At 36.5% G+C, this 26,166-nt stretch overlaps 2 protein-coding genes across 4 annotated transcripts in view; one reads left to right on the top strand and one right to left on the bottom strand.

Moving 5' to 3' along the window:
- The window catches only part of GCSAML (germinal center associated signaling and motility like), a 62,022-nt gene extending 39,860 nt beyond the window's left edge, over positions 1-22,162 (bottom strand). For 2 of the 3 annotated variants that reach the window (XM_042905292.1, XM_042905278.1), the window contains exon 1: positions 3,681-3,861. In XM_042905292.1, coding sequence (XP_042761226.1) covers positions 3,681-3,709 — 29 coding nt within the window. In that variant the 5' untranslated portion in view covers positions 3,710-3,861. Of the gene's footprint in view, positions 1-3,680; positions 3,862-22,087 lie in introns of those variants that run through there. The other variant, XM_042905286.1, reaches the window with a different exon arrangement.
- On the top strand, positions 22,092-25,138 carry LOC122229796 (olfactory receptor 2C3). The gene is made up of 2 exons (XM_042955284.1): positions 22,092-22,964; positions 24,942-25,138. The coding sequence occupies exons 1-2, from the start codon at positions 22,151-22,153 to the stop codon at positions 25,136-25,138; spliced, it is 1,011 nt and encodes a 336-aa protein (XP_042811218.1). The 5' UTR covers positions 22,092-22,150.
- The last annotated feature ends 1,028 nt before the right edge of the window (positions 25,139-26,166 follow it).

The following is a 26,166-nucleotide window of genomic DNA, read 5'->3' on the forward strand; positions in this document are numbered from 1 at the left end:
AATTTCACCTTGGAAATCCCTTCTTGCTTTTCCTATAGTACTGGATACATTCCTTGGTTTCTTTGATTCCATATCCCCGTATTCAAAGTAGGGGTATGAATATTGCCAGATCCTAGATTTAGTAGTGAAGATAAAATGAAACAATTCATATAAGCTAGAAAGAACATGGTAGGTGATTAATCAGTGATAGCTGTTTTTTAACTACTTGTTTTCAGGTTCTTGTGCTATATAGTGTATATTTTGTCTCAGTGAATCACTCACAGGAATTATGTAGTTCACAAGGAACATCATTCAATGAACATTTATCCTCTGACTCCTGGAAGTAATCACTGACTGCAGATTATTTTATCTATGCAGTCACAAACTCTCTAAGAGCCAAATATCTGCATGAGTGTTTTCTTCCCCAAGTTTAGAACTTCTTTAGAATTATTTTCCCTTTAGTTTCAAATTTAGTTGCATTATGACCAGACAGCTGGTGTGGAGTTAAGTGCCCGTGTTTCAAACGGTGTTATTATCAGAGTGCCTTCATGGCTCAGTCAATTAAGTTTCCAACTCTTGATTTTGGTTCAGGTCATGATCTCATGGTTTGTGACACTGAGCCCCACACTGGGCTCTGTTCTGACAGCATGGAGCCTGCTTGGAATACTCTCTCCCTTTTTCTCTGCTCCCCACTGCTCTTTATCTCCCTCCCCCACTCTTTCTCTCAAAATAAATAAACATTAAAAAATAAAATTTAAAAATCAATGCAAAAAGGGACACGACTAAAAATGGAAAACTCCTTTTAATCTCAGTATTCTGAAGCAGATCATCTTTCTGGAATGAGAATTATACATGCTTCTTCATAACAGCCAAAAGAAAAAAAAAATATAGAAAGCCTACTTTCCATAGAGCATAAGCACAAGTTTCAGGGATTTTTCAGGTTTTAAAGACACTGTCATTGTAATCAGAGGATCCATAATCTAAAAGACTTGTATATGTATAATCATGACACTAGGTAGAATGTGGTTAGCGTCATAAATGCACATAAACCATTTACAAGTCACAAAAAAGTGAAAGGATAATTTCTGGCAGAGATAAGTAAGATGTAGCATTTGGCCAGGGCATTGAAGAATGAATATTTTGATAAGGAAAGATGGTTGAAAATGTGCTTTTGACTAAGAGTTCTGATAGCCAGTGCACACAAGCTTAAAATTAAAAGAGTAACCAGTGGTCAGATTGATAAGGATATAAGGTCCATAAAACATATTTATGGTAGAAAGGGCAGAAAAGTATATTTAACAAAATTAATTATACTTTCTTTAAATCCTTGCTTTGTGCTAAGTTCTAGAGAGACACATAGACAAGGCAACAATTACCCTTGAGAGATTCCCTAGTAAATAGAAAAAAGTTGATTAGAGTTTGGTTGCTAAGTCAAGTGATGGAGGCAATGCCCAAAGTGATAAGAGAACAAGAAGGAGGGACTTAGTAAAACAGAATATATAAGACCTCAAATTGCAAAACAAGTGGTATATAATTTACATGTTAGGTAGTGGGAAATGGATGTGCCCACTGAAACACAGGAGTAAGGTGATTAGAGTTTTGCCATGGGCAGATTAACGCAGTTGTGTCAAAGAACACAACCAAGTGGCCAAGTTACATTAAATAGTGCTCAACATTACTAATCACTAGGGAAACACATATCAAAACCACTTTCTCAAAACCAATATTTCTCCCTCAAAATAAATAAACAAAAAAAAGTGGGCAGAGGATCTAAATAGACATTGTTCCAAATAAGACATACAAATGGCCAATAGGTCCATGAAAATATGTTCCATGTCACTAATTAGTGGGGGAATGCAAATCAAAACCACAATGAGATATCACCTCACACCTGTTAGAATAGCTACCATCAAGAAGAAGAAATCAAGTGTTGGCAAGGATGTAGAGAAAACGGAACCCTTTTACACTGTTGGTAGAAATGTAAGTTGACCTAGCCACTATGGAAAGCAATTTTTGAATTAAAAATTGAACTACCATATAATTCAACAATCCCGCTTCTGTATATACAGCCAAAGGAAATGAAAACAGGGTATCAAAGAGATATCTGCACTGCAATGTTTATTGCAAAATGATTTACACTACTCAGGATGTTGAAACAATCTAAGTGACTATCAATAGACAAGTATATAGAGAAGATGTGACAGATGATGGATGGATGGATAGATAGATAGATAGATAATATATGTTATGTATTATATAATATAAGGCATGACCTTGAGGGCATTATGCTAAGTGAAATAAGCCAGACAGAGAAAGACAAATATCCCGTATATGTGCAATTTTAAAAAGCTAAATTAGTAGAAACCAAGAGTAGAATGGTGGTTACCAGGGCCGGGGGTGGGGAATTAGGGAGATATTATTTAAGGGCCCAAACTTGCAATGAATACATAAATATGTCCTGGAGATGTAACTAATAGTATAGTGATTATAATCAATAAGATTATATCGTAAATTTCAAACTTGCTAAGGGACTAGATCTTAATTGTTCCAATCACAAAAAAAAAAAGAAATGATAATTTATGTGTTGTGATAGAGGTGTTTGTTAACACTATGGCAGTAACACAGTACAACATATATATGTATCAAAGTAGCAAGTGGTGCACTTTAAATGTGTACAATGTTACATGTAAATTATATCTTAATTTTATTTTTACTTTTTTAAATTTTTTTAATGTTTCTTTATTTCTGAGACAGAGAGAGACAGAGCATGAGTGGGGGAGGGGCAGAGAGAGAGAAGGAGACACAGAATCAGAAGCAGGCTCCAGGCTCTGAGCTGTCAGCACAGAGCCCAACGCAGGGCTTGAACTCACAAACCGTGAGATCATGACCTGAGCCAAAGTCGGTCGCTCAACCGACTGAGCCACCTAGGCGTCCCTATATCTTAATTTTAAAGATCTACTCATGCTATATAACACAAGATAATAAGATTGTGTGGAAGGAGTTAGGGTAAGTGGATGGGAGAGTGAGGTGCTGAAAAACAATCCTCTAAGATTAAGCAGAGCGATGCCTATTATCCATATATATTCTACAACTTCAAAAGCACTCAAAGAAGATAAGGAAGGATAAAGTCACCACAAAAAGGCACTACTTAGATCAAAAGGATTGGTGTACATTATTTTGTATCCATGACTTTCAAGAACCTGACTGTTTATTCTCATACAGAGAGACCCCATGAAGTTGAAGAGTGGGAAGATAAATCCCATACCCAGATGAGAATAGAAAGATGCAGAAAGATTCAAGTGACTACAGACCAAGTTTCCTGAATAAAATGCAAAATGCACAGTTAAATTTGAATTTCAGATAAAGAACAAATAATTTGTTTAGTATAAGTATGACCAAGCAATAATGCTCCAAATATTACATAAGGCATATATACACTAAAAAAAATCGTTTATCTGAATTCAAACTTGAATTGGCATCCTGTGTTTTTATTTTCTAAATATGGTAACCTTACAACCTTTCCAAAGTAAGGCAAAAGAAGGAGTAAACTGAGGCAGCGAGAGGTCACTGTGAGTTCTTAAAGAATGCTGTCTTCAGGTACACACCTCTTAAAGCAAACTGTCTCATCATTCAAAATGCATACACCCAGTCTCCTTTTCCCTCTTCTTCCAAGAAACAGCCTTGCCCAGAGCCAGACTTACTTGAGTTCTCTCAGTAGAGAATTCCCCATTCTCTCACTGTGACCCTGTTTTTCAGCTCCTGAGTTTCACTCCACTTTCGGCAACAATGGGCACAGTTATGAGCAGGACGTTGCATCTGACCACTGGCTTGTGTGGTCACAACCATGAGCTGCTAAGGGCTGGGCATGGTAGAGAAGGCAGGAACTGCTCTGAAGGGGAGGGGGAAAGGAAGACATGCATGTGTGCTTGTGTGTAAAGAAATATCAAGCTGAAACATCAGAGATTAAACCTAACGTTCTGTGTTCACTTTGCTTTCAAGGAAATTCCAGATTGGAGACTCAGAAGGGGTAGGGGCTTAACTATTCTTCAGAAATCTGAGATCTCCAAAATACCAATATTTTGTCCTCTTCCAAACACACAAAAAGAAAGCTTCTTGTAGGGAATGTGTAAAAAAAAGTGAAATTTGCTTGTCCCTGGGGTTGTAAAAATTAAATCAAACATAAATGTTTTTCCTAAGAGGTCTAATACTTCAAAAAAATAAGATGTAAAAAAGAAAGAAAAAGTATGAAAATAGAAGAGTACTGATGTTATTCAAGCTAGGTAAAGAAGCAAATGTGCTTCTTCCTGTTGTTCCAAGGCTAGTGTTGCAATGGGGAAAGAGAAGAGCCTGGCAGACCCATCTCTACCATCTGGTCTCCCACTTCCTCCCCTACACCACCCAGCAGAGCCACAGAGTACAAGCTGGCCTCAGTGATAATTTCCAGACAGGCGATTAGCTGACTGCTGACCCTGAGTTGTTGCTGTTGGGGGAATGAGGTAGCTTATTCACAATGTCTCTCACCCAACAGAACAGATAAAAACTTCAGTTTTTATCCAACAAGGAATTGATTTGCTAACTTCAGAATTACATGCTCATCTATCCCAAAGTGTTTTTTTCAACTGTACGATGACACCAAGACTGAGGAAGTTTGTTACTGCTCCCCATCAGCAGAGCTCAAGGGTTTCAAATGCTTTGCAATCATTTCTAAATATTGTATTACTCTTTTTTGTTTCAATCAGAGCATGGGAAAACTGTATTTGAAGCAGGACTGTCACACACTGCATGCTGGGGTTATGCTTTACCAAATTCATATTTGAGAACTTATGCACCAAACCCTGTTTCCCGGACTTTCACATCTTACCAATCATCAGAGGACTCTGTTAAATGCAAATTCTGATTCTGTCAAACTCAGCTCAACATTCTGCCATTCTAACAAGCTGCTGGTCATGCCACTCCAGCAGTTCCTTTGAGTAGCTAGACACTAGGCCACCAATCCTCCGAGTGTTGTTATTGAATATAGTTACACTCTGGTGCATTTGGCTGTATATACACAGTCATGATAATACCATCATCACAATCAAAGTTATAAGGGTATATATCACCTCCAAAAGTAGTTTCCTTATGTCCTTTTGGGCTGTGTGTGTGTGTTAAAAATACTTAACATGAGTTATATTCTTCTAACAAATTTTTAAGTTTTTAAGTGTGCTTTTGTCCCTTTACTTTACCTTGATAAGGTGGTATATAAGCTCTCATATTTTATTGCTCCATTAGAAATTCACTTCCTTGCTGTGAAACTCCATGAATGTAAAACTAAAAATTAATAAATTTGTAAGCTTTGTCTCAGTTAATCTGTCTGTTGTTAGTTTAATTCACAAGACCCCAGGAACCATGTTTTTACTGAAGCTTTTACTAAGTTTTATCTAAAGTTTTCTTCCCTTATAATTTCTTGGCTGATGATCTCTATCATGATCATGATTGCTTTGTGCTTAAGAATTATATAATCGGCCTAATTGGTACTCATCAGGAATTTGTTGGGAATGTACCTACCTTGGTGGTCACAAAATATTTGCAAATGTAGAAGAAAAATTCCCTATTATGATGCCACTTGCCTGAATATGTCACAATGAAGTGTTGTGTTTCCTCCAGTGTTGTTGCCCAAAAATGACCAGAAATTTGAAGGCTACAAAAGTCAAAGTGTTGGAGGATTTGAGGAGGTCCTATCCACCATCCTTTTTAGGATCAGAACCTAGTTGAAAACATTTGCCTGAATGATGAATGTTTCAGTTTGGTTTGACAAATTGCACAGATTTGTGGCCTTACTGCATGTGTCCGGAATGCAAGTATTTAACCTTTCATTAGCACACCTGTTATGAACATTCTTCCTGTAACTTCCTGGGAACTTTCCTCTCAGCAGATTTCATGGTGCACTTTTCCCCAGGCATATTGTCTCTTGTCTGGACTACCTCAGCTGCCTTTAGTGCTCTGATACTCTGTTGTTTTCTTTGACACTAGGAATTAGCAAATTTTAAGGTTTCTAGTGCTTATGTTCTAACAATATTAGAGGTAAAGCTGTAGAAACTGATGTTATTATACACTTATCACTGATAGAAAAGCAGGTGGTTTTAGATTTGTTGTAAGTATAAAGTTAAAATTATATATAATTTAGTAATCTTAATTTTGTATAAAAATCTCTATTATTCAAAATGTTCTTAGAACAAGCTCTTTTGTCATTCTGCTATGTCCTCAATAATTAATAGGAGAAGAAGAAGAACAAGAAGAAGAGGAGGAGGAGGAGGAGAAGGAGGAAGTCAATAAAAATATTTTCACATATTCCTCAAAATAAAATTTTAACATTCCGTTTTCTTTTCCGGTAGAAAGACACATCATACTGAGGACAATTAATCAGGTTTTATGGTTAAATTACATATGCATGGGCATTTCCTTCTCCTATTTTCTTTCTTTTTTAAATTATGTCCATTTCTTTCTTTTTTTAAAGTATGAGCCTGGGTGGCTCAGTTGGTTAAGCCTCCGACTTCGGCTCAGGTCATGATCTCGTGGTTTGTGAGTTACAGCCCCACGTAGGGCTCTGTGATGACAGCTCAGAGCCTGGAGCCTCCTTTGGATTCTGTGTTACTCCTCTCTCTTCCCCTCCCATGCTTATGCTGTGTCTCTCTCTGTCTTTCAATATTAAATATACGTTAAAAAATTTAAGTATTCCAACACCTTTAATTTTTTACTAAGATATACTTGACATATAATATTGTAGAAGTATAAGACGTATAAGATAATGTGTTGATTTGATACATTCATATGGCACAAAATGATTACCACCTGCATTGTCAATTAGCTACCAGCTCTATCCTATCACTATGATTTTTTTCACTTCAAAACCATTTTTAATTGATATAGTTGACATGAAAAGTTAAATTACATTCAGGTGTACAACATAGTGATTCAACAATTTTGTACATTACACTATACTCACCACAACTGTAGCTACCATCTTCCCCATTACAAACTATTATAGTATAATTTACTACATTCCTTATGCTGTCCCTTTTATACCCATGACTTCTTCATTACATAACTGGAAGCCTGTACCTTCCACTCCCCTTAGCCCATTTTACCCAACACCCCCCACTCTATTCCCCCTGGGAACAATCAGTTTTTTCTTTGTACTTGTAGGTCTGATTCTAATTTTATATTTTGTTCACTGGGGTTTTTAAGATGCCACATATGAGTGAAATCATATGGTATTTGTCTTTATCAGTTTGATTTTTTTCACTTAGCAGAATACCCACTAGGTCTATCCATGTTGTCTTAAATGGCACAATCTCTTCCTCTGTATGACTAATATTCCACTTAAACTAGACACAAAAATCAATGTGAAAGAATAGAGGGCCCAGAAATAAACCTACAATTATATGGTCAATTAATTTATGACAAAGGAGGAAAGAATATATGATGAATAAAAGATGGTCAATTAATTTATGACAAAGGAGGAAAGAATATACGATGAATAAAAGACAGTCTTTTCAACAAATGGTGGTAGGAAAACAACAGCTACATGCAAAAAGAATAAAACTGGATCACTTTTTGACAGCATACACAAAAACAAACTTAGAATGGATTAAAGATCTAAATGTGATACCTGAAACTATAAAAATCCTAGGAGAAGGCACAGGCAGTAATTTCTTTGAAATAGGCAAATGCAACATTTTTCTAGATATGTCTCCTGAGGCAAGGGAAACAAAAGCAAAATTAAACCATTGGGACTACATTAAAATAAAAAGCTTTTGCACAGTGAAGAAAATCATTAAATAAAATGAAAAGGCAACCTATTGGATGGGAGAAGCTATTTGCAAATCATACACTTGATAAGGGGCTAAATCCAAAACATATTAAGAACTTACATAATTTAATGTCAAAAAACAAAAAACCCAATTTTTAAAAATGAGCAGACTTGAATAGACATTCTTCTAAGCAGATATACCAATGGCCAGCAGGCTCATGAGACTATACTCAACATCACTAGTATCAGGAAAACCAAATCAAAACCACAATGAGATATCACCTCACATCTGTCAGTTTGACTATTATTATAAGACAAAAATAAAAAGAATTGGTGAGGATGTGGAGAAAAGGGAACATTCACACACTGTTGGTAAAAGTATAAATTGGTGTAGTATAGAGGTTTCTCAAAAAATTAAAAACAGAACTACCATATGATCCAACAATTCCAGTTCTAGGTTTTTACCCAAATAAAGTGAAAACACCTATTTGAACTCATATGTTCATTGCATTATTATTTATAATATCCAATATATGGAAGCAACTAAGTGCCCATTGACAGATGAATGGGTAAAGATGTGATACACACACACACACACACATATATATATATATATATATATATATATATATATAACTTGGATGGACCTTGAGGGTTTTATGCTAAATGGAATAAGTCAGAAAAAGACAAATATGATTTAAGTTATATGTGTAATCTGAAAAATAAATAAGCAAACAAAACAGAAACAGACTCCTAGAAACAGGGAAAAATATCTGTTGGTTATCAGAGATGGGAGGTGTTGGGAATGGGTAAAATACGTGAAGGGGTTAAGAAGTATAAATTTTCAGCTATAAAACTAATAAATCTTAAGGATGTAAAGTACATCATAGGGAATAAAGTCAATAATAATTTAATAACTTTGTATGGTGACAGATGGTACCTGGACTCGTGGGGATTGTTTCATAACATAAAAATATCTAATAACTATGATGTATAGCTAAAATTGATTGGATATTGTATGTCAATTATACTTCAATTAAAAAAAGAAAAAGAAAAGAAACAATATGAAAATACCTAATTGAATAGATTATTATCAAAATTGCCCTCTCTATGGGTCCCTAGATACATTATAATAAGCCACAGAAAATGGAGCTCATCCAGATGGGGAGCTGAGCCCTGCCTTATCCTGGAAATGAAACAAGCCCATAGAGAGTTATAAAAGCTACTGATTCAAACTTTTACTCTGGATAGTGGATCCAGAATCCCTGACAGTAAAGGGTCTGCATTCTTGAAGCATATCATGTCTGTGGTGCTCATGGTGCACAGCTCATGAGCTGCGCTTTGTTAGAATATATGTTGGTGAAAAGGTTCTCAGTAAGAATGACACAGAGCTGGCTTTAGGATGTGGAATACCCCATACCCCATCTTCCTGGACCAGAGATCAGCATTCTTACTTTCTAAAAAAATTTAGTTAGTTAGAATTGCTTTTTTAAAAAAAAACTGTATTTATTTAAAGTATACAACATGATGGGGGAGATCTCAGGAAGATGGCAGAGTAGGAGGACCCTGACCTCAGCATATCCTATATTTTCAACTAGATATCATCCACATTCAAGTTAATAAGCCAGAGAGGGATCCCAAGACTGACAGAACAAACTCCACAACTAAATACAGAGACATTGAATCTGAAAGATTAAGAAAGGGGGGCTCCTGGGTGAGTTAGTTGGTAAGTATTCTCATGGTTCCTGAGATCAAGTCCCATGTAGGGCTCTGCATAGTGCAGAGCCTGCTTGGGAATCTCTTTTCTTCTCTCTCTCTCTGCCCTTCCCACCTTGTGCTCTCTCTCTCCCTCAAAATAAATAAACTTTAAAAAAATAAAATCTTAAAAAAATAATTATTGAAAGGTTAGGAAAGTCAGATAGCCAAAGGGAGGTTGCTTGTAGGAGAGAGAGCAGGAGCTCTGCCTTCAGAGAGGGCACAGAAATAGGCCTTCACCAGGGAGCCCAATCAGGAAGACTAATCTTCACAATATTTGTCTTTAGCATCCAAAGGGGCTGAATTTCATGAGTTTTTTTTTTTTTTTAACCAGTGGGACATGGAGCCTGGAACATTAAAAGTCAACTGACTCAGCACTAGACAAGTCAGGAAAGCAAGTGATACCTGAGTCACAAATCTAAGATACAGCAACCTGTGCAGAGAGGCAGTATAAAAACTGGCAGGTTACTCAATGCTGGGCACTAATGAGAGACAGATCTGTTCATACTGTTTCCAGAGCATGTTGGGGGACTTATTTAAAAAGTAGGGAGATGGCAGATGCCATTTTCCTCCCCTGCCCACCAGCATAAACACAGAGCCACCTGAGGGAAGTCAGGTTGCACAGACATTTGTAGCCTAAATCCAGGTCTCATGTCACATTTTGTTAAATCTCCGAATGGGCCTACCCACCATCACAAACCAGGCCCAGCCATGCCCAGCCATGCCATGGCGCACTGTGCTCAGCCTCACACACACCCACTGCCCCCCGTGAAATCCCCCAGCTGCTACAGTGCTTCAGGGGATCCAACATAAGACTAGTGGCTAAACACAAATTCTGCTAATACCACACACTACTCCCAAGTTCCCTGGCAGACATGGTTCCTTAGAACTCATCTGGCAGGGTTTTATAATACAACAAAGAGCTAGCAAGACCCACAACAGGCAGAGAGTCGGTGCAGAAAACCACACTCAAAAGAAAGGTGACTCAGACACAACATCAGAGTGTAAGCAGCACAGATAGGACACTCTCCTGAAGAGCCAGGTTCTGGTGAACAGGTGATAATGCACTGCAGGGCATGACAGGACCTCCTCTTCATAAAGTCACTACTGTCAAGAGCACAAGACACAGTTGAATTTCTCAACACAAAGAAACACACACACAACCAAAAACCGTAAGATACCTAGGAATAAACCTTAACCAGAGAAGTAAAAGATCTGTATTCTAAAATCTATAAAACACTTATAAAATAAATTTGAGTTAAAAGAAATAAAGAAATGGAAAACATTTCATGCTCATGGACTGGAAGTACAAACATTTTTTATATACTTTTATTTTTTTAATTATAGGTAATTACATTATGATTTACATATTCATAGTAAATAAGGGTGTTTTTTGTAATTTACATACAAGTTCATTAGCATATAGTGCAACAATGATTTCAGTAGATTCCTTAATGCCCCTTACCCATTTAGACCATCCCCCCTCCCACAATCCTTCCATCAATCCTCTGTTCTCCATATGTAAGTATTTTATGTTTTACCCTCTCCCTGTTTTTAAATTATTTTTGCTTCCCTTCCTTTATGTTCATCTGTTTTGTATCTTAAAGTCCTCATATGAGTGAAGTCATATGATATTTGTCTTTCTCTGACTAATTTTGCTTAACATATGCCCTCTAGTTCCATCCACGTAGTTGCAAATGGCATGATTTCATTCTTTTTTATTGCTGAGTAATACTCCATTGTATATATACACCACATCTTCTTTATCCATTCATCCATCAGTGAACATTTGGGCTCTTTCCATACTTTGGCTATTGTCGATAGCGCTGCTATAAACATTGGGGTACATGTGCCCCTTCGAAACAGCACACCTGTATCCCTTGGATAAATACCTAGTAGTGCAATTGCTGGGTCATAGGGTAGTTTTGTATTGTTGTTGGTGGTTTTTGTTTTTTGTTTTTTTTTTTTTTTGGAAACTCCATACTGTTTTTCCAGAGTGGCTGCCCCCAGTTTGCATTCCCACCAGCAGTGCAAAGGAAATCCTCTTTCTCCACATCCTTGCCAACATCTGTCATTGCCTGAGTTGTTAACTTTAGCCATTCTGACTGGAGTAAGTGTTATCTCATTGTGGTTTTAATTTGTATTTCCCTGATGATGAGTGATGTTGAGCATTTTTTCATGTTGGCCATCTGGATATCTTCTTTGGAAGTGCCTATTCATGTCTTTTGCCCATTTCTTCACTGGATTATTTGTTTCTTGGGTGTTGAGTTTGATAAGTTCTTTATAGATTTTGGATACTAACACTTTATCTGACATGTCGTTTGCAAATATCTTCTCCCATTCCATAGGTTGCCTTTTAGTTTTGTTGATTATTTCCTTCACTGTGCAAAATCTTTTTTTTTTTTTTTTGATGAGGTCCCAATAGCTCAGTTTTGCTTTTGTTTTCCTTGCCTCCAGAGACGTGTTGAGTAAGAATGCTGGGCTGAGGTCAAAGAGGTTTTTGCCTGCTTTCTCTTCTAGGATTTTGATGGCTTCCTGTCTTACATTTAGGTCTTTCATCCATTTTTGAGTTTATTTTTGTGTATGGTATAAGAAAAGGGTCTAGGTTCATTTTTCTGCATGTTGCTGTTCAGTTCTCCCAGCACCATTTGCTGAAGAGACTGTCTTTATTCCATTAGATATTCTTTCCTGATTTGTCAAAGATTAGTTGGCCATACATTTGTGGGTGCATTTCTGGGCTCTCTATTCTGTTCCACGGATCTGAGTGTCTGTTTTTGTGCCTCTACCATATTTTTTTTCATGATTACAGCTTTGTAATATATCTTGAATGGATGTACAAATATATTTTTTTAAGTTCATACTACCCAAAGCAATCTACACATTTAATGCAATCCCTACAAAATACCAATAGAATTTTTCACAGAGCTAGGACAGACCTATGGTACCACAAAAGACCCTGAATAGTCAAAGCAAACTTGAAAAAGAAAAGCAAAGATGGAGGCATCAAGATTCTGGACTTCAAGCTGTATATACACACAGATATATAATATATATACATACACGCACAAATAGAAATATTACTCAGCCATTAGGAAGAACGAAATCTTGCCATTTGCAATGAATGACTTGTATGGTGCTAGACTTATTATGCTAAGAAAAATAAGTCAGTTAGAGAAAGACAAATACTATATGATTTCAATTATATGTGGAATTTAAGAAAGAAAACAGATGAATATGGCAGAAAGAAGAAAAAGGAGAAAGCAAGATAAATCATAAAAGAGACTTTTAACTATAAAGAACAAACCGAGGGTTGCTGGAGGACAAGCAGATGGGAGATGAGCTAAATGCGTGATGGTCATTAAAGAGGGCACTTGTGGTGATGACCACTGGGTGTTATATGTAAATGATGAATCACTGAATTCTACTCCTGAAACCAAAAACAACAACAGCAACAACAAAAACAATAAAACAATATTCACCACGCTGTTCATTAGATCCTCAGAACTTAATAATCTAATAACTAAAAGTTTGTACACTTTGAGTAATATCTCCCCATTTTTCCCACTCCCTAGCCCCTAACAACCTTCATTTTATTATCTGGTTCTATGAGTTTGAATTCCTTCCTTCCTTCCTTTACCTCTCATTTTCTTTCTTTCTTTCTTTTTCTTTTTTTCTTTCTTTCCTCTTCCCTTTTTCATTTCCACATGTAGATGACATTATACAGTATTTTTTCTCTCTGTATGACTTATTTCACTTAGCATAACACCCTCCGGTTTCACCAATGTTGTTTCAAATGGCAGGATTTCATTTTTATGGCTGAATAATATTCCATTATATATTTCTATATCCACATTTTCTTTATCTATTCACCCTCCAATAGACACAGGTTATTTCCATATTTTGGCTACTGTGAATAATGTTACAATGAACATGGAAAACCAGGTACATAAAAAGGGGGCTTAACACCATTCGTCATTAGGAATTGCAAATAAAAACCATAATAAGATAGCACTTCACACCTGCTGGAATCTTTATTTTCAAAAAGATAAGAGATAACAAAAATAAGTGAGAATGTGGAAAAAAGGAACTTATGTGCATTGTTAGTAGGACTCTAAATTGATACAGATACTGTGGAAAACAGTATGGAATCCTCAGCATCCACAGTTTAAATCTCAATTAATTCCATAGATCATGATCAGTTAAGCAAAGCAACAGTAAAAAAAATAATAATAACCAAGTCAAATAGCATCCTGCTTTTGTTTTTCCCAAACCAGCAAGCTGCTCTAATGTATCTGTGGTATTAGAAAAGTTTCTTTTCTATTTCTGTAAGTAGACTGAATGATACTCAGATGCTAACCTGTGTTTCAGCAAAGATGGTGGACAATAATAGGATGTGTATTTGTGGGTGTATGTGTATGTGAATGTGTACAGCCACGCACACAGGTATCATGAGTCTTTGCCTAAGTAAAATTTGTCTTCTCAAATTGTCTGGAAGGGATGTAAGAACTCACATGCTAGCCTGAGAGGTGCCCTTTGTGACATTGTTTCTGTATTGCTTGCTTAAATGAGAGTTTTAGAATTTGTCAGAGCTAACTAACATGAGGGTATAAGCTTTCAGCTATAGGATTCATAAGTTCTGGTGGTGTAATATACAACACAGTGATTGTAGCTAAAAATCCTGTTATATACTTGCAATGTGCTAAAATGGGCACCTGGGTAGCTCAGTCAGTTGAGCATCTGACTCTTGATTTCAGCTCAGGTCATGATCTCATAGTCATGAGAACAAGCCCCATGTTGGGCACTGTCCTGAGTGTGGAACCTGCTTAATATTCTCTCTCTCTTCCTCTGTTCCTCTCTCCCACTCCCACTCTCACTCTCTCTCTCTTTCCGGAAAAGAAAAAAAAAGGAATGTGCTAAAAGAATAAGTCTATGTTCTCACCACACACAAGGGGGAAAAAAGGCAAAAATGTGTGGTGATGGATAGGTTAATTATCTTAATTAAGGGAATCATTTTGCAATGCATACATATGTAAAAATATTGCTATGCACACCTTAAATATATACATTTTTCAATCATGTCTCAATAAAACAGAAAAAAAGTGAACTTTTTCCTCTTAAGGCATTGACCATTGTTCTGAACTTTCAGAATTGAAAAATCACAGTGCTATGGACTGAATTATGTCCCCCTCCCATTCATATTTTGAAGGCTTGATTCCAGTACCTTAGAATGCATATTGGAATATAGAATCCTGAAAGCAGTAATTAACTTGAAATAAGGCCAATAGGGTGGGTAGTAATCCAAAATGACTGGTGTTATAAAGAGATTTGGACACGCAGACACCAGAAATGCACACATAGAAGGAAAAAAAAAAGCATGTCAAGACACAAAAAGGTGTTACCATCTACAAGCCAAGGAGAGATGTCTCAGGAGAAACCAACCCTGATGGAACCTTGATCTTTATAGAACCGTATCCTCCAGAACAGTGAGAAATAAATTCCTGTTGCTTTAAATACTCATTTTTTTCATATTTTGTTCTATCAACATTAGCAAATTAATGCATATGTTCCCATCACAGTTTGCCACACACATATTAACTCACTAACACAAACACAAGGAAAGAAAAATTAAAAGTGCATTTCTTTCACTGTAGATGGGAGTTACACTGGAGATCGGGGGCGGGGGGACACAATTCAGTCCATAACACCACCCAAACAAAGATTCAGTAGAGGCAGTTAGCTACATAAATCTGAAGTTTGGCGTAGAAGTGCTGGTCACAGATATAATTTGGAAAGTCTTCAGGATTTAGTTAGTATTTGAAGGGATTACACTAGGTCCCTAAGGAAGTGCATGAAATATAAAAGAAACATCACTTAGAAGTGCAAGCTTATGTGCAGTCCTTGCTCTACCCTTTAATAGCCATTTGACCTTTAGCAAGCCCATTCAAAGCCCCAGGGGCCCCATTTCTAAGGTGGCATTCATAATAGCCCTTTACAGAGTTAAATTAGGAGTAATCTGGATAATTCAGGGATAATTCAAAAATCAGATAAATTTATTTTGGATGTAAAATGACTCATATTGGAGTAAATCATGTCAATTGCATATTCCAATGACTATATTCCTGTGTTATATCAAAAGCATTATATACTTCTAAACAGAATAGACCCAGAATCATTCATTCATTGATTAATAATAATAATAATAATAATGTATATGTATTGGATGCTGTCATATCAAAGCATATATTAGGATAAGGCACAATGTAATAGTAACTAGGGTAAATATAGCCCTTACCTTCACAGAATTTAAAAATTTAGAATTATATTCTGCAAATCTTTTAATATACATATCAAAAAATGGAAGGCAAGTAATTTAAGAGGCTAGACTAATAGCCAGAACTGGTTAGTTGAAGTGCAATGTGCAAATCCAGTCTTGACAAATTTCAAAGGCCAAATTCTTAGTAATTATGCTTACCCAAATGTTTACACAAACTGAAGAGTAAATTAATCATGGTTCAGTTGGGGACCAGTGCTAGAGAAATAAGAAATACTATCCAGTGAAATTATTCCATAATATATGTAAAAGTGTATTGCTATCAGCTAAAGACATTGAAGACAGGAGAATTGCAGAACAATGTACTTTATGAATATAGATACAAAAATCTTCAAAGAAAATAGCAAATTAAATCTTGCAGAGCAACTGAAAACACTATATGCCAAGTCAGATTTATTACAGGAATGCAAAGATGATTCAACATACAAAAATCAATTCATGTAATGTAAGAAGGAAACTGCTTCAACATAATAAGGTAATATGTTTTTAAAGACTCACAGCTATAGGGCACCTGGGTGGCTTAGTTGGTTGAGCATAGAACGTCAGCTCAGGTCATGATCTCACAGTTCATGAGTTCAAGCCCCACATCAGGCTTGCTACTGTCAGCACAGAGCCTGCTTCAGATCCTCTGTCCCCCCATCTGCCCCTCTCCTGCTCACCCTCTCTCTCTCTCAAAAATAAATAAATATTTAAATAAAGTAAAGTAAAGTAAAAATAAAAACCCACAGCTAACATCATACTCAATTGTGAAAACCCAAGATTACTCCTAAATTCAGGAACAAGTCAATGGTGTCCACTTTATCATCTCTATTCAACATTGTGTTGAAGTTCTAGCCTCAGTATTTAGGCAAACAAGAGAGATAAAAGACTTCCAAAATGAAAATTGAGAAGTAAAATGATCTCTACTCACAAATGGCATGATTTTTAATGTGTACAATGCTGAAGAATCCACAAAATTATTAAAGTTAATAAAGGAATTCATTAAAGTTGCAAGATACTTGATCAAACACAAAATGCAGTTGTATTTTTGTACACTATCAATAAACAATTCCAAAAGGAACTTAACAGAATAATTCTATCTACAACATCATGGGAGAAAAAAGATACTTAGGAATAAATTTAAGGATATTTAAGACTGAAAACAACAAACTATTAATGAAAAGAATTGAAGACCTAAACAAATAGAAAGGCATCCATGTCTATGAATGGAAAGACCTAATATCACTAAGATGGCAATATCTCCCAAAGTGATCTATGGGTTTAATGCAATGCCTATCAAAATACCAATGTTTTCTCTTGTCATTGCTGCAAAAATAGAAAAGCCAATTATCAAATTCATATTGAATTACAAAGGACCCAGAATAGCCAAAACAACATTGGAAAAAAAATAACAAATTTGGAGACCTCACATTTTCCAATTTCAAAACTCACTACAGAGCTATAGTAATCAAAAGTGTGGTATTTACATAACTATATACATGTAGACCAGTGGTACAGAAATAAACTCATAGATCTATGGCAACTGATTTTAGATAATGGTGCCAAGACCACTCAATGGGAAAAGAACGGTTCCTTCAACAAATAGTGCTGGAACAACTGGATAAATATCTGTTTAAATAATGAAGTTGAATCCCTATCGTATGCCATATTTAAACATGAATAATAAATAAGTAAGTAAGTAAATAAATAAGGATAAATGACCTAATTATAAGAGCTAAAATTATAAAATTCTTGGAAGAAAATACAGAAGAACCACTTCATGACTTGATTTGGCAATGGTTTCCTAAATATGACACCCTAAACATAAGAAGCAAAAGCAAAAATAGACAATTGGACTTCATAAGGAAAAAAAATTATCAAAACACACTACAAAAAGAGTGGGGAAAAAAAGCGGCAACACAGAAGAAAATATGTGCATATCATGTATCTGACATAAGCACAATATATAAATAACTCTTAACAACAAAAAGACACAAGTAATGCAGTTAAAAGTGGACAAAGGATCTGAATAAAACTGTTCTAAAAAAGATAAAGTCACCAAAAGTACATAAATAGATGCACAATATCATCAATCTTTAGGGTATGGAAATAAAAAACACAATGGAATCTGATTTCACACCCACAGGATTATTACAAAAACAATGTTTAAGTGGAAAATAAAAAGTATTTGCAAAAATGTGGAGAAATTGGAACATACAGTGCAGTGCTTGTAGGAATGTAAATGGTGCAGTCACTGTAAAAAGTTTGGCAGTTCTCCAATAAGTTAAACACAGAATGATCATATGACCCAGGGGTTCCACTCCTAGCTGCACACCTGAAATAACTGAAAAAAGACATTCAAACAAAATTTGCAGAGAAATGTTCACAAAAGCTCTATTCACAATAGCCAAAAGTAGAAACAGCCAAAATATCCATCAACAAATATATCCAATGTTCATCAGTAGATGAATAGGTAAATATAATATGGTGAAGTCACACAATGATCATATTCATTCAGCTATCAGAACAAATGAAATACTGATATATGCTACAATGTGGATAAACCTTGAAAACATTATGCTAAGTGAAAGAATCCAAACACAAAAAGCCATAAAATACCTGATTTCATTTATGTGGAATATTCAATATAGGCAGATTCTTAAAGACAGAAATCAGTTTAGTGGTTGCCAGAGCCTAGAGAGAGAAAGCAAATGAACAGTAACATCTGGGGTGACAAAAAAGTTCTGGAACTATATGTTGGTGATAGTTGCACTATTTTGTGAATGCACTCAATTTCTCTGATTTGTATATTTCAAAAATTGTTACGACAGTAAATTTATATGTTGTATGCATTTTAATACAATAAAAAATAATCTCATTTTTAAAGAAAAGATGTTAGCTCATTGCTGTGGTATACACAAATGATTATACAATTAAATTAAAAAAAATCTATAGCAGCATGTACTAAAATTACTGTAATAAGAAAATATTCAGACTCTCTCCTCCACTGCATGATAAATCTTTGTGTAGAGAGAGTTCATTCTTATGTTCTTATAAACAATGTTTGGCAGTATAAAAACAAAATAATGTTTTATTCATAAAAGTAATCAATTATTTTGATTACAATGAAATTGTAATTATTCAGTAGGGAAAAAAAAATCCCCAAAGTTTCTTTCCTTCCAGTTTCACTCCCCTGACATATACATCACCCTCTGTCTCCCTCCTCAATGCTCCAGAGGATAAAATGAATGTCTCATGATTATACAGGTTTTATGACACACTTGGTCCTTTGAGGGTCGGCATGTATATCCCATTCTGGAAACACTCATTTCTTTGCTAACAGTTTTCGTAGGGAAAAAAAAAGTGCTTCTAATTTCAACCTATGCTGATTTTAAAACTCAAGAATGTGTTTTTAGACATGCATTTAAATAGAATCTAACATGTCTGCCATCAATGAGTTGGAGATTTACAATATTTTAGGGCTTCTCAAATCCCATGGCTATTTTCCTACTTTTTAATGCCACATCCACTGAATTTATGGACTTTATCCATCTTTGAAGTAAAATACTCCCCATTATACAACATTTCCAATCTACATACAGGGAGATGCTGCTGTTAGATCACCATCAGTAAGTGACATTCTTGGCTTTGTTTATTTGTTTGTTTGTTTGTTTGTTTGTTTATGGTATTTAAGGTGAACCGGTGTCACAGAGTTTCTGTCAATTCCAGTTAAGATTGATGAACACTGATCTATTTCAATAATCTGACTTGCTCTTCTTGAGGTCTTTGGTATTTTAGCAGGTTATCTACATCCAGGAGTAGAGTTTGTGACTGCATAATTGACTCAAAACTTGAACTCAAAACATTTTCATAACTGTCTCTATGCTACCTTTCTTTGTCATAATGTCAAAGACTTTGGGCAGGGATCACATTTTCAAGAATTATTATTTATTGTGACAGTTTTGGTGAATCTCTGTGAATGAACAAACCTTCTCCTCTACTTGGAATGCTATTTTTGTACTAAGAATCTGAAAGTCTCTGGTGTAGCTGCAGTACTAGCACTGAGCAGCTATGGAACTTTGGGTAGATCATTGAAAAGTTCTAGAAATAGATCAGGTCACCATAAAGGTCTCTACTTCCTCAAAAATTCTACTGAACTGTTATGTCGTGACTGACCTTATGGCCACCATCTCTGGTGATGTTCATACATTTTCTTCATATGTGAGTCCATGTGCTTTCCCCATCCCCACAGAGGGTAAGCTAATATCCACAGGCAACAATGTAGTTTTCTGTTTTGCCCCTTACTTTTGCATGTCCCCATGCTCACCCAAGATGACTTCTGTAAGGGGTAATCACTCTATTGTATCATGGTTCAGTTGCACACATCTGTCCTCATTCACTTCTCTTTCATATCCATATTATGAAGCCATCTATGTTCTCACAACTCTCAATGTTTCCCCAGTTTGAAGGGGGTCCAAATCCATCTTCCAGATGCTTTTACAGAGCATCAGTTCTATACTGATCTACTATATAACAATCAGATAATTGTCTCCTAATGTTGGCTGAGTGTCCTCCACATTGGTACAGCTTCTGCTCATACATTTTTGCAAATGGCTGAAGCTCTCTGAGCCCCATTTTTATATATTCATGATGGAAACTGTGTATGTATTTTTTTAAATATGTGAATGAACATATGTGTTTAAGTTTATTTTCCTTGGTTAACCTCCAGTTTTAGAGATGAGTTTAGAGTTTTAAAACCCCTTGGGATTTTAAAAGAGATGACAATTGAGTTTATAGCTGTTCTGTTCTTCACACCTGGATGGATTGTAGTTATAATGAATTTATTCTTCCTTGTAACAGACAAGGAAGAAAAATATTAATGCTTTTTTTTAAAGAAGGACCTCAGAACTTTTCATGGACATCTGAAGCAGACTGGAATTGTCCATTTTTCTCTATGTGGATTTCTGACTTCCCACATTCTCCCTGCTAAGTCATGGTTTATTCTCTTCCACCTGTGTAAGAAGAGGGACTAATCTGGGTCAATAGTTCTTTCCTGAAAACACTGCTGTGAGATTACACTGAAGATTCCTTAATTATGCCTTTATATCATTCTGGTACTTCCTCCATCATGACCATAAACATATTCTAATGACCTGTTTCACAATTTTTCATTCAATTACTATTGATTAAGGGATTTTCATAAGCCACACACTGAGCTAGGCACTGGGGACCCAGAAGCAAAATAAACAGAGTCATGAGTCCATGGAATTTATACTCTAGCTGAGTTAGACAAGTACAAACATAATAAATTAGAATAGCATATTTGTTCTATGGTGATAAGTAATACAAATAAAAATAAAGCAATAAAGGAATAGAAGGGAGCTGGGAGGGTTTTCAGTATTAAATTACACCTTTGCTTCATTGTATGGAAGGGCTGAATCACTATCTTGTACACTTGAAACTAATATTACACTATAGGTTAACTGATTGGAATTTAAATAAAAACTTAAAAAAATATAAGACATTTACCTCAATGGAAGATGACTTTTGAAAAACAACCTGAAGAGGGTGATAAAGCAAGTCTGTGGATGGATGTCTTGGGAGAAAGACACTGCAAGCCTTACTCAAAGAAAATGAGGGTGTTAAGCAGTGGAGACATATGATCACATTGTATCTTAACATAATCTTCTGGCCTCTGTGTTCAGAATGCCCTGAAGGGAACTAATGAGAAAAGCAGGGAGGCAAGTTTAGATACTAGATCAATAATTCAGGTGATAAATGATGGCAGCATAGTCCAGGGGTGTAGCAGTAAGGCTACAAGAAATGATGAGAACCTGAATTTTACGATAAAGCAAAAATTTGTTAATTGTGGGATTTAGGAAAAAGAAATGTCACGATGGATTTTATTTGGCCATTAACTGAGAGAGGGAATGGCAAGGGAACAATTTTAATGCCTCTGCGGTGTTTCATCACATGAAATACCATCTGGTACTCAAGAAAAACCTGATCACTAAACACAGGTTGACTCCAGATGTTGTTACTGTAAGCAATATTTCAATAAAATAACCAGGGTAAAGATTTTTGTATCAATGTCCATTTTCCCCTAGGTTATGCATATTTTCATGTCTTTCCAAACTAGCCTTCAGGAAGATGATGTAACATCATCCACAGAGCAGTTGAGTAGATGGTTTCAAGAACAATGGATATAAAATTATGCCTAAAGTTTGCTAGCTGACAGAATCATTTTATACCTCATATCCTGTGCCCCCCACTCACTGCAGGTGGTCTTTTAGTCTTACTTCTGGTTGCATGTGATGATGGGAATAGCCAATGCAAGTTCTCCAGAAGTCTTTGTACTCCTGGGCTTCTCTGCACGACCCTCACTGGAACCTATCCTCTTCATCATTGCCTTAGGGTTTTATGTGGTGTCTATCTTGGACAATGGCATCATCATTCTGGTTTCCTGCATAGATGTGCACCTCCACACTCCTATGTATTTCTTCCTTGCCAATCTCTCCTTCCTGGACATTAGCTTTACCACAAGCATTGTCCCACAACTCCTGGTCAACCTCTGGGGACCACAGAAAACCATAAGCTCTGTAGGGTGTATGGTCCAGTTCTACATCTCTCACTGGCTGGGGGCCACTGAATGTGTCCTCCTGGCAGTCATGTCCTATGATCGCTATGTCGCCATTTGTAGGCCACTACATTATACTGTCATCATGCATCCACAGCTTTGTCTCAGCTTGGCCTTTGCTTCCTGGCTTGGGGGTCTGACTACAAGCATAGTGGGCTCCACACTCACTATGCTTCTGCCACTGTGTGGAAACAATCGCATTGACCACTTCTTCTGTGAGATGCCCCTCATTATGCAACTGGCTTGTGTGGATACCAGCCTCAATGAGGTGGAGATGTATGTGGCCAGCTTTATCTTTGTTGTCTTGCCTCTGGGTCTCATCCTGGTTTCATATGGCCACATTGCCTGGGCTGTAATGAAGATCAGGTCAGCAGAAGGACGGAGAAAGGCCTTCAACACCTGCTCTTCCCATGTGGCAGTTGTGATTCTATTTTATGGGAGCATCATCTTTATGTATCTCCAGCCAGCCAAGAGTAACTCTCATGAACAGGGTAAGTTCATAGCCCTCTTCTATACTGTTGTCACCCCGATGCTGAACCCCCTGATTTACACACTCAGAAACAAAGATGTGAAGAAGGCTCTCAGGCACATTGCATCAGAGAATTGCTGTGGCTTTGCAGGATCATTGGGGCATATTAGAGATGTGAGTAACTTGTGAGAAGTAAGAAAAAAATTAAAGATAACAAAATTGATTGGGGACACAGGATATTTGGGATGTAGCTTCTATTCCAATATTTCTTGAGTTCAAGGTAGGTGACAATCTGATATGAATGTGTTCATACATCATTTTCAGGCTAAGAGAAAGTATTTTCTGTTTTAATTTTTTGTTAATAATCCTATTGTTTTGTTAGTTGTTTATGTTGTTATATATATGTAATATATATGCTAATTGTCATATTGTTAATTGCTTCTATAGTTATATATATTCATTGTTATTTTTTTAATTGCTTTTAGTAATTGCCTTTGGAGATGACTAATCTGTGTGAACTGTTTTACATTTTTTCCTAATATTTGTAACAAATCCACAAGTTAAATATTATGAATTTCATAAAGGTTAGGCAATTACAACACTACTAAGATTTTATGCTGAGATTTAACTCTAGATCTATCTATCCATAGACATGCTTACCATTTTGTCTATAACCCCTAACCACACAATAAGAAATATATAGGAATTTGGTCTTTGTGCCTGGTGGTACAAAGCTTCTGGGACCATTGGAATTTCTTGAGTGATTTGGATGAGAGGTACGTCTTTTGTTATTCATAATGAGTCCATTTCACACATTTTCTCTATCCATTTAGTCGAACTACCTTTAGTCTGACCATTGGGAAAACTTCCTTTTACTATCATATTTTAGGACATTCACAGGGACTGTCCTTTTCACTCTGCTGCTGGTATAAGATGTTGTTACAGCTGTAAAAATGGTACATGCTTTTTCTTTCTTTGTGAATGGCTAAATATTGTACAACTTTTATGGGCTTTTAGGTAGGGGAAGAGAAGCAAGAAAGGGCAGAGACACATGATAATGTTAGTCCATGAGTCGCGAAGGGAGCAATGGAGTGCATTAACATTTTTAAATTTTATTTAGTACCAAAAAATGAAAAAGAAAAAATGAAGGAAAATAATTTTTAAAGTATTATATAAAAATTTTCAGTATCTGAAGAAAAAAACTTTAATCTGAATATTAACTTTCCCTGACTACAAGGAAAGATGAATGAAAATCCTCCAAAGTTTAAAGGCAGTTATTTTCCTTTGCCTGCTTGTGGTTGTGATCAAGCTCAGTAGATAACGTTTTACAGATTCATAATATAACAGCAAGGAAGGGGCAGGAGGACTCTCTGGTCTCCCCATTTCCCCAAACATGCAGTATCTTCCTGACCTCAAGTCTAGGTCTAACTTAGGACAGCAGTGCATATTCTCATCAATTTATTCAGAGAAAGCCGAGCACAGAGGTCATCCCAAAACCATGAAGCACAGCACTGGGCTCTGTTCTGCTCTTCTCTCAAGCCCTGTCTTGTACAGAGGATAATAATAAACATTACTCATATTTTCCTCTACTTTCCTTAAGTGCCATGGCTGATGGGTCATTTACTATCCCAAATGTTACCTAAATGCTTAACATGAAATTAAGACATCCTGTCTGGAATTCAAGAAGATATACTCAAAGTGTGATTGCGCCTCAGATTGATGTCCAAAATAACTGAAATTAGCACCAAATATTTCACACACTTTCTGGCCCCATGTCCGTAGAACTTGGGGAAGCCTCCAACAGAGCTATTCTGAGGCAGTGCAGCCTGCCTGAGGAGAAGTGAGGAAAGGTCTCCCTATTTAGGAAGAGTGAATGCCTATCCTATTTGAGTATATGTCCTATAGTCACAGTAACAGTAGAAAAGATGTTTACATGCTATATTGGAAAGCCAACCGCCTACTTTTGCGTATTGAACCCCTTTTCTGCCCAATACATCAGACCTTCTAGATTCCATCGTAACTCTTGTCGCTCCTGCCGCTCTTGCTGCAACCATTTGCACAATCTTTGATAGCTTCTCAAAGAAGCCGAGAGGTCCAGGATCACCCCACTTCCTGTCTGGGTCTCCTTCCATACTGTTTGCTGTGAAGATCATGCTGAAGTTAAGCTTGCACAGCCTTGAAATGAAGATACACTGACCACAAGAACAAGAGGTGATTGAGATGTGATTCCCCTTCATCCCTCAGGGAATTGATCGGAGATGTATTTTGTGTGGGTGTTTTTCTCACACCAGCCAATTCTCTAACACCAGCTGGGTGTTACAATTTAATTCAATTTGTATAATATCTACCTAGAGATAGCATCAGACCCCCAGGTGAAGGACTCAGTCCCACAAGACTACCCTCACTTTAGAGGCCAAATGCAAATTCAATTGGTCACCTGTGCTTCTGAGCAACCGGCTATAAATCAGAGGCTCCCACATCTCCCTTCTAAGGTTTGATTACTTTACTAGAGTGGCTGAGAGAACTCAGAACAGTTTCTTAATAGATTACTGATATATTTCAAAGGATATTAAGGGATACAAATAAAGAGCCAGATTAAGTGATACATGGGGGGAGGTCTGGAAGGGTCCCAAGCACAGTTTTTGTACACATGGAAGTTGGAGTGCATCACCCTAACAGCACACGGATGGTTCTTGTTCACCAACCCAAAAGCTCCCCAAGCCCCTTACTTTTGAGTGCTTATGGAGTCTTCTTTACCTAGGCTTTACTGATGAAACTATTGACCATTAGTGATTGATTCAACTTCTACCCACTCTCTCCACCCCAGATGTTGGGGAAGTTGTGAGGGCTGAAAGTTCCAATTTTCTAATCACATGAGTGAATCCCCTGGAAACAACCTTGATCTGGTGTTTATCAAGAGATTTTCCAAAAGTCACTTCATTATCATGAGCTCAAGTGTGGTTGAAAGGATTTTTTTTTAATAAATAACAAATGACAGCCATTTAACCTTTATTTCTGTAAAGCTACTTCAGGAATCGAGGGGGAAAAAACAATATTATAATGAAAGATTATTGCTCTAATCACTGAGGAAATTACAGGGGGTTGGGGAATTACATGCCAGGAAACGTGGACCATAGACCAAGACTAATGTATACATTTCAACATCACAATACCACAATTTCATACAGCTCTCTGGCCCCCACAGGACTGAGCACTAGTCACGC

Source organism: Panthera leo, chromosome A1 (assembly GCF_018350215.1).
Source record: "Panthera leo isolate Ple1 chromosome A1, P.leo_Ple1_pat1.1, whole genome shotgun sequence".
Lineage (NCBI taxonomy): Eukaryota > Metazoa > Chordata > Mammalia > Carnivora > Felidae > Panthera > Panthera leo.